The sequence below is a fragment of the Notolepis coatsorum genome (assembly GCF_963971535.1).
Source record: "Notolepis coatsorum genome assembly, chromosome: 11".
Classification (NCBI taxonomy): domain Eukaryota; kingdom Metazoa; phylum Chordata; class Actinopteri; order Aulopiformes; family Paralepididae; genus Notolepis; species Notolepis coatsorum.
The window spans coordinates 2,479,624-2,492,574 of NC_140175.1; the positions used below are offsets into that span (position 1 = coordinate 2,479,624).

A 12,951-nucleotide genomic window follows, 5' to 3' on the forward strand; every position below is an offset into this window, starting at 1 on the left:
GTGAAAGGGTTAACCGTTTGCTAGTGCGGCAGTGAAAGGGTTATTAACCCTCTGTGTATTGTCACAGTGAAAGGGTTAACCGCTTGCTTGTGTGGCAGTGAAAGGGTTATTAACCTTCTGTGTATTTGTCACAGTGAAAGGGTTAACCGTTTGCTAGTGCGGCAGTGAAAGGGTTATTATTAACCCTCTGTGTATTTGTCACAGTGAATGAAAGGGTTAACCGTTTTGGTAGTGCGGCCGGCAGTGAAAGGGTTAATATAATTCAGTGTCCCCGTTCTTTCCTTCCAGTGACGCTTCGTTCGGTGAGCTGACCACTAACATGGACACGGAATCTTCCAACGGCAAAGAAGGAGCGGTAATGTGTAGTATTATATATAATCCGTTCTCCTTCCTCCTTACTATTCGGCTCATAGAAGCGACACACTTGTCTTTCTCACGTTTGTTTATTTGTGTGTGAGTCGGACAATACAGCCGGGTGTCTCTTCTTGACAACACACACAACAACAATATTCCAATGTACAGTTTTGCTTGTACAGTGTGTGTGTGTGTCCCCCCCCCCCCCTCCTACCCAACCCCCCCACCCACCCAACCACCTCCAATGTACAGTTTCTACGTCAAATGTATATACTCTCTTTTCTGGACTCTTTGTATCACAAACAGTACTCAACTGTATTTGCAAATCTGGTATGTCATAAATGTATAGATGTAGCAGTACTGTCTATCTGTATGTCATAAATGTTATGATGAATGTAAAATGGGGGACCCTGATGTAAACAAGACGAAAGTCTTTCTCTGGTCTGCATCCCCTTAACACTTTGACGACCGGCGCCCCGCGCGGATTTAGGCCTCAGAGGACAGCAGAAAGTAAACAAACCGATGTACTTTCAACAAGCTTTATATATCATTTATAGTATTGCTATCTGTCCATTCTCATTGTCACTTGAGTGCATAAACCGTGCCTTCATAATGGCTTAAACAAAATAAAAATCCATCGTTTGGTTGTCATTTTATAGCATCGTAAATATAACTTTTCGTCTAGGCTTTTTTCCCGGTAGCTGGATAATAGGCTAAACGTTGGCGCCGTTATATCAAACGCCATTTCTGCTGTATATATACGAATGAAATAAAACAAACTGCGTAGCATCCGGACTATTACAGAGCATCTATGGATGAAATGGGGGCGGCGGGGAACGCCGATTACTATTATTGATCTGCAATACAGTGTGCATTCAATATAGCATTTTCATTGACCAATCACGTTACGTTATAAAACAATGTCCAATCCAGCTGTAATTTGGGGTAATATTATCCTACCGTCAGGCCATGTGATCGCCGGCAGCATTTCCTCACCACTCATCGGATTCTGGTAGATCGATATGCACATTGGCTAATCATAAATCCCATTATTCCACGCTGAAAAAACCGCTCGCCAAACTAATCCAAGATGGAGGATGTTCTGCTGGGATCAAGGAACTATGATCCGCCCACAGAATTGTACTTAAAAAAAAAAATCACAATGATACTGCAGTGGAGCGATGGCGCCCCTAAGTGGGTTTGGCTGGTACTGCATGTTTCAAAAATCAAATATCTGAAAAGATGCTGGTAGTGGATCGGGTACCTAAGAAGCGCTATAAATATGGAATAAAACAATAACAACTCGTCACGTATATACTCGTGGCTCTGGTCCACATCGTGCTTTTTCAAAACACGTATATATACGTGGACGGACGCCATAGTGTTAACAATTGTATGTATTGAGCTGTACTGTACTGTACCCATTCTGCAATCTGTTAATAAAGTTTTCAATCAATCAATCACCCCTCCGTTGCAGGACACCGGCGGCGACTCCGAGGCGGCTGACGCGCTGACGGGCTCCGGGGACGAGGACAGCGGCAGCAGGCAGCTGGGGGAGGTGGAGCTGCAATGCGCCCTGTGCATGAAGTGGTTCACCGCCGACACCTTCGGCATCGACACTGCGTATGTAATAATGATGATAATAACAATAATAGTGTAGGTGCCTAAATGCCTAGTCTGGTAAATAAGAGTAATTTCGGTTAATGGAAAAGTATTTTGGACATGTCTTGGTCAGTTGCGTTCTTGCGCGTGTGGATGTGGAACGGAAGAATCGAAGTTTAAGAATCTTTTTTTTTATAGCGCCTACATAAAGTATCTCAAACCGCTTTACATACATGACATTGTGTATTGTGTATTGTACAAACACGGTACACGGACAAAAAACACAGTACATGGACTTTCACAATGACAACATGGTGGGGATGATACTACAGAGAAAGGGAGACTGCTTAGAGACAAAATGGAGAGAAAATGAAAATAAATAATAATACTAAAATATAGGTGTGTTGTACAGAAGTGAAAATGTAAGTGAAGCAGGGGTTGGAGCAGGGGTGCGTTGGTCATGGGGACGGGGTTGAAAATGAGGGACCCTGATGTAAACGAGACAAACGTCTTTCTCTGGTCTGCATCCCCTTACATAGTATCAGTATGGGAGTTAGTTATGTCCACTAGGGGTGTAGCGATGCATCGATTAATCGAAATTAGGGATGTCCGATATTATCGGCCTACCGATATTATCGGCCGATATCGGCATTAAAATGTGATATCGGAAAATATCGGTATCGTTGTTTTTTTTTTTTTTATATACATTTCTATAACCTTTATTTACCCAGGCAAGCAAGTAAGAACAAATTCTGATTTTATTTATTGTCAAAAGTATGCATAATGTTGTGTTAATTCCACAACAAGAGATATGTAATGTTAATTACCTGAAATTATTCCATTTATATATCGTTATCGGTTGATATCGGTATCGGAAATTAAGAGTTGGACAATATCGGTATATCGGTATCGGTAAAAAAGCCAATATCGAGTATCCCTAATCGAAATGCATCGATTCTAATGTGACGATTCAACTGCATCGATTTGAAAATGTTAGAATAGATTATAATCGAAATTAAGCTAAATCATTTAATGTTTTGTTTGTGTGTGTATTGTTTTTATTGACCTATAGTCCATTCATGCTGAGTGAATCGGTTCCCCCTGCAGCCACATTTGTGTATTCAAAATGTTTGGGGGAATTAACTGATAGAAAATGAATAGAAAATGAATCTAATCGAATCGTGGTCAAATGAAGAGATTTCATGATGCATTGAATCGTTGCCTGAAGAATCGTAATCGAAATTAATCGTTGTGAGGTCGCATCGTTACACCCCCTAGTGGGAGTTAGTTGTGTCTACAGTATCAGTATGGGAGTTAGTTATGTCTACAGTATCAGTATGGGAGTTAGTTATGTCTACATAGTATCAGTATGGGAGTTAGTTATGTCTACAGTATCAGTATGGGAGTTAGTTATGTCTACAGTATCAGTATGGGAGTTAGTTATGTCCACAGTATCAGTATGGGAGTTAGTTATGTCTACAGTATCAGTATGGGAGTTAGTTATGTCTACAGTATCAGTATGGGAGTTAGTTATGTCCACAGTATCAGTATGGGAGTTAGTTATGTCTACAGTATCAGTATGGGAGTTAGTTATGTCCACAGTATCAGTATGGGAGTTAGTTATGTCTACAGTATCAGTATGGGAGTTAGTTATGTCTACAGTATCAGTATGGGAGTTAGTTTTTTTTTTTTGATCCACTTTTTCTCCCATTTTCTATATTTTCTCCCATCCCAATTTCGTATCATCCAATTCAACCCTCCCCTGTCACGAACGCTGTTTCTTGCCTCCCACAAGCCGGCTGCAGTGAGGACTAAGTCATACATAGCACAAGTCCCCTCCGGTACTTGAGGTAACAGCAGTCGCATCTTTTCACCTGCGCAGCTCGACCTCTCAGTGTCGAGGAGTAACGCGTGGGAGGCTCACGCTGCCCCCGACACTTCCTGATTCTACTGCGCAGGCGCACCAACCGACTTGTAGGAGTCGCTTGTTCACAACGTTCGATCCCCACCCTTCAGTTTTTCCCTCCCCGTAATACGGCCAATGTGTATTACTGCGGACGACCAGCCAAACTGAAAAACAATGTGGAGAGCTGGATTCGAACACGCGAATCCTAGCGTCTCCACACTGGTGGCGAGTGCCTTAGACCACTACACCACCTAGCCGCCCCTAGTATGGGAGTTAGTTATGTCTACAGTATCAGTATGGGAGTTAGTTATGTCTACAGTATCAGTATGGGAGTTAGTTATGTCTACAGTATCAGTATGGGAGTTAGTTATGTCTACAGTATCAGTATGGGAGTTAGTTATGTCTACATAGTATCAGTATGGGAGTTAGTTGTGTCTACAGTATCAGTATGGGAGTTAGTTATGTCCACAGTATCAGAATGGGAGTTAGTTATGTCTACATAGTATCAGTATGGGAGTTAGTTATGTCTACATAGTATCAGTATGGGAGTTAGTTGTGTCTACATAGTATCAGTATGGGAGTTAGTTATGTCTACAGTATCAGTATGGGAGTTAGTTATGTCTACAGTATCAGTATGGGAGTTAGTTATGTCTACATAGTATCAGTATGGGAGTTAGTTATGTCTACAGTATCAGTATGGGAGTTAGTTATGTCTACAGTATCAGTATGGGAGTTAGTTATGTCTACAGTATCAGTATGGGAGTTAGTTATGTCTACATAGTATCAGTATGGGAGTTAGTTATGTCTACAGTATCAGTATGGGAGTTAGTTATGTCTACAGTATCAGTATGGGAGTTAGTTATGTCTACATAGTATCAGTATGGGAGTTAGTTATGTCTACAGTATCAGTATGGGAGTTAGTTATGTCTACAGTATCAGTATGGGAGTTAGTTGTGTCTACAGTATCAGTATGGGAGTTAGTTATGTCTATAGTATCAGTATGGGAGTTAGTTATGTCTACATAGTATCAGTATGGGAGTTAGTTGTGTCTACAGTATCAGTATGGGAGTTAGTTATGTCTACAGTATCAGTATGGGAGTTAGTTATATCTACAGTATCAGTATGGGAGTTAGTTATATCTACAGTATCAGTATGGGAGTTAGTTATGTCTACAGTATCAGTATGGGAGTTAGTTATGTCTACAGTATCAGTATGGGAGTTAGTTATGTCTACAGTATCAGTATGGGAGTTAGTTGTGTCTACAGTATCAGTATGGGAGTTAGTTGTGTCTACAGTATCAGTATGGGAGTTAGTTATGTCTACAGTATCAGTATGGGAGTTAGTTATGTCTACAGTATCAGTATGGGAGTTAGTTATGTCTACAGTATCAGTATGGGAGTTAGTTATGTCTACAGTATCAGTATGGGAGTTAGTTGTGTCTACAGTATCAGTATGGGAGTTAGTTATGTCTACATAGTATCAGTATGGGAGTTAGTTATGTCTACAGTATCAGTATGGGAGTTAGTTATGTCTACATAGTATCAGTATGGGAGTTAGTTATGTCTACATAGTATCAGTATGGGAGTTAGTTATGTCTACACTATCAGTATGGGAGTTAGTTATGTCTACAGTATCAGTATGGGAGTTAGTTGTGTCTACAGTATCAGTATGGGAGTTAGTTATGTCTACAGTATCAGTATGGGAGTTAGTTATGTCTACATAGTATCAGTATGGGAGTTAGTTATGTCTACATAGTATCAGTATGGGAGTTAGTTGTGTCTACATAGTATCAGTATGGGAGTTAGTTATGTCTACAGTATCAGTATGGGAGTTAGTTATGTCTACATAGTATCAGTATGGGAGTTAGTTATGTCTACATAGTATCAGTATGGGAGTTAGTTATGTCTACATAGTATCACTATGGGAGTTAGTTATGTCTACATAGTATCACTATGGGAGTTAGTTATGTCTACATAGTATCAGTATGGGAGTTAGTTATGTCTACATAGTATCAGTATGGGAGTTAGTTGTGTCTACAGTATCAGTATGGGAGTTAGTTATGTCTACATAGTATCAGTATGGGAGTTAGTTATGTCTACAGTATCAGTATGGGAGTTAGTTATGTCTACAGTATCAGTATGGGAGTTAGTTATGTCTACAGTATCAGTATGGGAGTTAGTTATGTCTACAGTATCAGTATGGGAGTTAGTTATGTCTACAGTATCAGTATGGGAGTTAGTTGTGTCTACATAGTATCAGTATGGGAGTTAGTTATGTCTACAGTATCAGTATGTGAGTTAGTTATGTCTACAGTATCAGTATGGGAGTTAGTTGTGTCTACATAGTATCAGTATGGGAGTTAGTTATGTCTACAGTATCAGTATGGGAGTTAGTTGTGTCTACAGTATCAGTATGGGAGTTAGTTATGTCTACAGTATCAGTATGGGAGTTAGTTATGTCTACATAGTATCAGTATGGGAGTTAGTTATGTCTACATAGTATCAGTATGGGAGTTAGTTATGTCTACAGTATCAGTATGGGAGTTAGTTATGTCTACAGTATCAGTATGGGAGTTAGTTGTGTCTACAGTATCAGTATGGGAGTTAGTTGTGTCTACAGTATCAGTATGGGAGTTAGTTGTGTCTACAGTATCAGTATGGGAGTTAGTTATGTCTACAGTATCAGTATGGGAGTTAGTTATGTCTACATAGTATCAGTATGGGAGTTAGTTATGTCTACAGTATCAGTATGGGAGTTAGTTATGTCTACATAGTATCAGTATGGGAGTTAGTTATGTCTACATAGTATCAGTATGGGAGTTAGTTATGTCTACAGTATCAGTATGGGAGTTAGTTATGTCTACAGTATCAGTATGGGAGTTAGTTATGTCTACAGTATCAGTATGGGAGTTAGTTATGTCTACAGTATCAGTATGGGAGTTAGTTATGTCTACAGTATCAGTATGGGAGTTAGTTGTGTCTACAGTATCAGTATGGGAGTTAGTTATGTCTACAGTATCAGTATGGGAGTTAGTTATGTCTACAGTATCAGTATGGGAGTTAGTTGTGTCTACAGTATCAGTATGGGAGTTAGTTGTGTCTACATAGTATCAGTATGGGAGTTAGTTGTGTCTACAGTATCAGTATGGGAGTTAGTTATGTCTACACAGTATCAGTATGGGAGTTAGTTGTGTCTACAGTATCAGTATGGGAGTTAGTTATGTCTACAGTATCAGTATGGGAGTTAGTTATGTCTACATAGTATCAGTATGGGAGTTAGTTATGTCTACAGTATCAGTATGGGAGTTAGTTGTGTCTAACTCCTCCCCTCTCCTCCTCCTCAACAGGACCTGTCTCCCCTTCATGACCAACTATGTGTTCCACTGTAACGTCTGTCATCACAGTGGAAACACCTACTTCCTCAGGAAACAAGCCAGTAGGTGTCGGGAAGAGATGTCCTCTTATCTCAAACCCCGCCCTCTTTTCTTAATCCTCCAATCAAATCAAATGTATTTGTAAGGCCCCGTCAACGACGCGTTAATGTCCCCGTGGGGTCCGGACACGTCTTCTTTAAAAACAAGTCGAGAAGAAACATCACAATAAATCAAGAACAAAACAAAAACACCATAAAGTCCAAACATTTTTAAATAAATAAATGCAACACTCCCAGACGAAGGTAAGGAAAAACTCACTGAAACCTAGCAATAGGGAAAAATGCACCACAGGCAATGTGGAGGAGAGAAACCTTAGAAGGGCCGTTGAAGGGGGGGGATCTCCCTTCTTAGATGTTGGTAATGACTGGTGCTGATTGGAGGATCAAGGAAAGAGGACTCTGTTTGATACTTTGCACCCAACATCATTTTCTTGTTATTTTTTGCTCACAGATCATTTGTCACTAGATTGTTGTCATCGTTGATTTTGTGTGTTTCAGATCTGAAGGAGATGTGCCTCACAGCCCTGGCCAACCTGACCTGGAGGTCCCGCACCCAGGAGGAGCATCCAAAGACCATGTTCTCCAAAGACAAGGTGGGTCTGTTCTGTAGCACCCTGACCCCGACCCCGACCCTGACTAACACCCTGATTACCACATGCCTCATGGTCTGGGGAGGGATGCTCCTAGTCTGGGGGGAGGGTGTAGACTACCACATGTCTCCTCTGTCGGTCTAGGGAGGGTGTAGACTACCACATGCCTCCTCTGTCGGTCTGGGGAGGGTGTAGACTACCACATGCCTCCTCTGTCGGTCTGGGGAGGGTGTAGACTACCACATGCCTCCTCTGTCGGTCTGTGGAGGGTGTAGACTACCACATGCCTCCTCTGTTGGTCTGGGGAGGGTGTAGACTACCACATGTCTCCTCTGTTGGTCTGGGGAGGGTGTAGACTACCACATGCCTCCTCTGTCGGTCTGGGGAGGGTGTAGACTACCACATGCCTCCTCTGTCGGTCTGGGGAGGGTGTAGACTACCACAATGTCTCCTCTGTTGGTCTGGGGAGGGTGTAGACTACCACATGTCTCCTCTGTCAGTCTGGGGAGGGTGTAGACTACCACATGTCTCCTATGTCGGTCTGGGGAGGGTGTAGACTACCACATGTCTCCTCTGTCGGTCTGGGGAGGGTGTAGACTACCACATGTCTCCTCTGTTGGTCTGGGGAGGGTGTAGACTACCACCTGTCTCCTCTGTCGGTCTGGGGAGGGTGTAGACTACCACATGTCTCCTCTGTCGGTCTGGGGAGGGTGTAGACTACCACATGCCTCCTCTGTCGGTCTGGGGAGGGTGTAGACTACCACATGTCTCCTCTGTTGGTCTGAGGAGGGTGTAGACTACCACATGTCTCCTCTGTCGGTCTGGGGAGGGTGTAGACTACCACATGTCTTCTCTGTTAGTCTGGGGAGGGTGTAAACTACCACATGTCTCCTCTGTCGGTCTGGGGAGGGTGTAGACTACCACATGTCTCCTCTGTCAGTCTGGGGAGGGTGTAGACTACCACATGCCTCCTCTGTCGGTCCGGGGAGGGTGTAGACTACCACATGCCTCCTCTGTCGGTCTGGGGAGGGTGTAGACTACCACATGCCTCCTCTGTTGGTCTGGGGAGGAGGGTGTAGACTACCACATGCCTCCTCTGTTGGTCTGGGGAGGGTGTAGACTACCACATGCCTCCTCTGTTGGTCTAGGGAGGGTGTAGACTACCACATGCCTCCTCTGTCGGTCCGGGGAGGGTGTAGACTACCACATGTCTCCTCTGTCAGTCTGGGGAGGGTGTAGACTACCACATGTCTCCTCTGTTGGTCTGGGGCGGGTCTCCTCCTGTTACTGCAAGGACCAATATGTAATCTAGAAATGCCTTTAGATATGATCATGTAACTTTTCTTGGATGGTGTTTTTTTGCTTTGCAAAAATGTCTTCCGTCTGTCATTATTGACCACTCGGTTAGTTTTGACACGATGACTCGACTCCGTTTTTGGTTTCTCCCCCCGCGTTGCAGGATATCATCCCGTTCATCGATAAGCACTGGGAGTGCATGACGACGCGTCAGAGACCGGCCAAGCTGAACTGGCCCAACAACATTGTCAAGACGATGGTAATGCAGCACAGCACTAGGGCCGTCTTAAATACTTCGAAGCTTCGAAGCTTTGTTCGATGGGCATGGGATTCGAATATGAAAATAAAATTAGAATATATATAAAAATAATAATAATAAAAAAAAACGTATTTTCTTTGTGCAAAATCAACTCTGCCTCTCTTTGTTAACTACAACAAGCAACGCTGTTTGTTATCTAAGATGAGGTCGGACTCGGCACTGACAGATTTGTGTTCATTGTGCTGCTTTTATAAAGCCTCGAATGACTGCTTACAGTGTTTCGTTTGTCTAAGATTTAAAAAGGTTTAAACTTTACAGCACTGACAGAGTTGAACAAAGTGCTGTACAAGTCCCACAACATAATATTTTTTTTAATTCTTTTAAATTCTTTTTATCTCGAAGCTTCCATTGATTCCAAAAAACAATCCGAAGCTCAGCCCGACACGGCAACAGCTGTCCTGACGTCGAGGCTCCGGGTCCCGTCTCAGCTGTTCAGGAGAAAAAATTTAAAAACAAAAACAACGAATGCTGAAGCAGATATATATCACCGTGTGCTTTTCAGAGTAAAGAGCGAGACGTCTTCCTGGTGAAGGAACATCCGGACCCCGGCAGCAAGGACCCCGAGGAGGAGTACCCCAAGTTTGGCCTGCTGGACCAGGTACAGTACCCCCCCCCCCCCCTCTCTACAGTCATACAGTACACCCCCCCCCTCTCTACAGTCATACAGTACACCCCCCCTCTCTCTACAGTCATACAGTACACCCCCCTCTCTCTACAGTCATACAGTACACCCCCCCCTCTCTACAGTCATACAGTACACCCCCCCTCTCTCTACAGTCATACAGTACACCCCCCCCTCTCTACAGTCATACAGTACACCCCCCCTCTCTACAGTCATACAGTACACCCCCCCCCTCTACAGTCATACAGTACACCCCCCCTCTCTACAGTCATACAGTACACCCCCCCTCTCTACAGTCATACAGTACACCCCCCCTCTCTACAGTCATACAGTACACCCCCCCTCTCTACAGTCATACAGTACACCCCCCCTCTCTACAGTCATACAGTACACCCCCCTCTCTACAGTCATACAGTACACCCCCCTCTCTACAGTCATACAGTACACCCCCCCTCTCTCTACAGTCATACAGTACACCCCCCCTCTCTACAGTCATACAGTACACACCCCTCTCTACAGTCATACAGTACACCCCCTCTCTACAGTCATACAGTACACCCCCCCTCTCTACAGTCATACAGTACACCCCCCCTCTCTCTACAGTCATACAGTACACCCCCCCTCTCTACAGTCATACAGTACACCCCCTCTCTCTACAGTCATACAGTACACACCCCCCTCTCTACAGTCATACAGTACACCCCCCCTCTCTAGTCATACAGTACACCCCCCCCTCTCTACAGTCATACAGTACACCCCCCCTCTCTACAGTCATACAGTACACCCCCCTCTCTACAGTCATACAGTACACCCCCCTCTCTCTACAGTCATACAGTACACCCCCCCTCTCTACAGTCATACAGTACACCCCCCCTCTCTACAGTCATACAGTACACCCCCTCTCTCTACAGTCATACAGTACACCCCCCTCTCTACAGTCATACAGTACACCCCCCCTCTCTACAGTCATACAGTACACCCCCCTCTCTCTACAGTCATACAGTACACCCCCCCTCTCTACAGTCATACAGTACACCCCCCTCTCTACAGTCATACAGTACACCCCCCCTCTCTACAGTCATACAGTACACCCCCCTCTCTACAGTCATACAGTACACCCCCCCTCTCTACAGTCATACAGTACACCCCCCCCCCTCTCTACAGTCATACAGTACACCCCCCCCCCCTCTCTACAGTCATACAGTACACCCCCTCTCTCTCTACAGTCATACAGTACACCCCCCCCTCTACAGTCATACAGTACACCCCCCCTCTCTACAGTCATACAGTACACCCCCTCTCTACAGTCATACAGTACACCCCCCCTCTCTACAGTCATACAGTACACCCCCCCCTCTCTACAGTCATACAGTACACCCCCCCTCTCTACAGTCATACAGTACACCCCCTCTCTCTACAGTCATACAGTACACCCCCCCTCTCTACAGTCATACAGTACACCCCCCCCTCTCTACAGTCATACAGTACACCCCCCCCCTCTCTACAGTCATACAGTACACCCCCCCTCTCTACAGTCATACAGTACACCCCCCCTCTCTCTACAGTCATACAGTACACCCCCCCTCTCTACAGTCATACAGTACACCCCCCCTCTCTACAGTCATACAGTACACCCCCCCTCTCTACAGTCATACAGTACACCCCCCCCTCTCTACAGTCATACAGTACACCCCCCCTCTCTACAGTCATACAGTACACCCCTCTCTCTACAGTCATACAGTACACCCCCCCTCTCTACAGTCATACAGTACACCCCTCCTCTCTACAGTCATACAGTACACCCCCCCCTCTCTACAGTCATACAGTACACCCCCCCTCTCTCTACAGTCATACAGTACACCCCCCCCTCTCTACAGTCATACAGTACACCCCCCCTCTCTCTACAGTCATACAGTACACCCCCCCTCTCTACAGTCATACAGTACACCCCCCCTCTCTCTACAGTCATACAGTACACCCCCCCCTCTCTCTACAGTCATACAGTACACCCCCCCTCTCTACAGTCATACAGTACACCCCCCCTCTCTACAGTCATACAGTACACCCCCCTCTCTACAGTCATACAGTACACCCCCCTCTCTCTCTACAGTCATACAGTACACCCCCCCTCTCTACAGTCATACAGTACACCCCCCCTCTCTCTACAGTCATACAGTACACCCCCCTCTCTACAGTCATACAGTACACCCCCTCTCTACAGTCATACAGTACACCCCCCCTCTCTACAGTCATACAGTACACCCCCCTCTCTACAGTCATACAGTACCCCCCCCCTCTCTACAGTCATACAGTACACCCCCCCCTCTCTACAGTCATACAGTACACCCCCCTCTCTACAGTCATACAGTACACCCCCCTCTCTACAGTCATACAGTACACCCCCCCTCTCTACAGTCATACAGTACACCCCTCTCTCTACAGTCATACAGTACACCCCCCCTCTCTACAGTCATACAGTACACCCCCCCCTCTCTACAGTCATACAGTACACCCCCCCTCTCTACAGTCATACAGTACACCCCCCCTCTCTACAGTCATACAGTACACCCCCCCTCTCTACAGTCATACAGTACACCCCCCTCTCTACAGTCATACAGTACACCCCCCCCCTCTCTACAGTCATACAGTACACCCCCCCCCTCTACAGTCATACAGTACACCCCCCCCTCTCTACAGTCATACAGTACACCCCCCCCCCCCTCTCTACAGTCATACAGTACACCCCCCCTCTCTACAGTCATACAGTACACCCCCCCTCTCTACAGTCATACAGTACACCCCCCCCTCTCTACAGTCATACAGTACACCC

General features: G+C 45.0%; 1 protein-coding gene across 2 annotated transcripts in view; it reads left to right on the top strand.

Moving 5' to 3' along the window:
- LOC311236811 (set1/Ash2 histone methyltransferase complex subunit ASH2-like) overlaps positions 1-12,951 on the top strand; it is a gene marked incomplete at its 5' end in the record, with an annotated part of 48,035 nt that overhangs the window by 603 nt on the left and 34,481 nt on the right. For both annotated transcript variants that reach the window (XM_084324575.1, XM_084324576.1), the window contains 6 exons: positions 289-355; positions 1,832-1,977; positions 7,209-7,297; positions 7,793-7,887; positions 9,344-9,439; positions 10,002-10,097. In XM_084324575.1, coding sequence (XP_084180701.1) covers positions 289-355; positions 1,832-1,977; positions 7,209-7,297; positions 7,793-7,887; positions 9,344-9,439; positions 10,002-10,097 — 589 coding nt within the window. The remainder of the gene's footprint in view (positions 1-288; positions 356-1,831; positions 1,978-7,208; positions 7,298-7,792; positions 7,888-9,343; positions 9,440-10,001; positions 10,098-12,951) is intronic.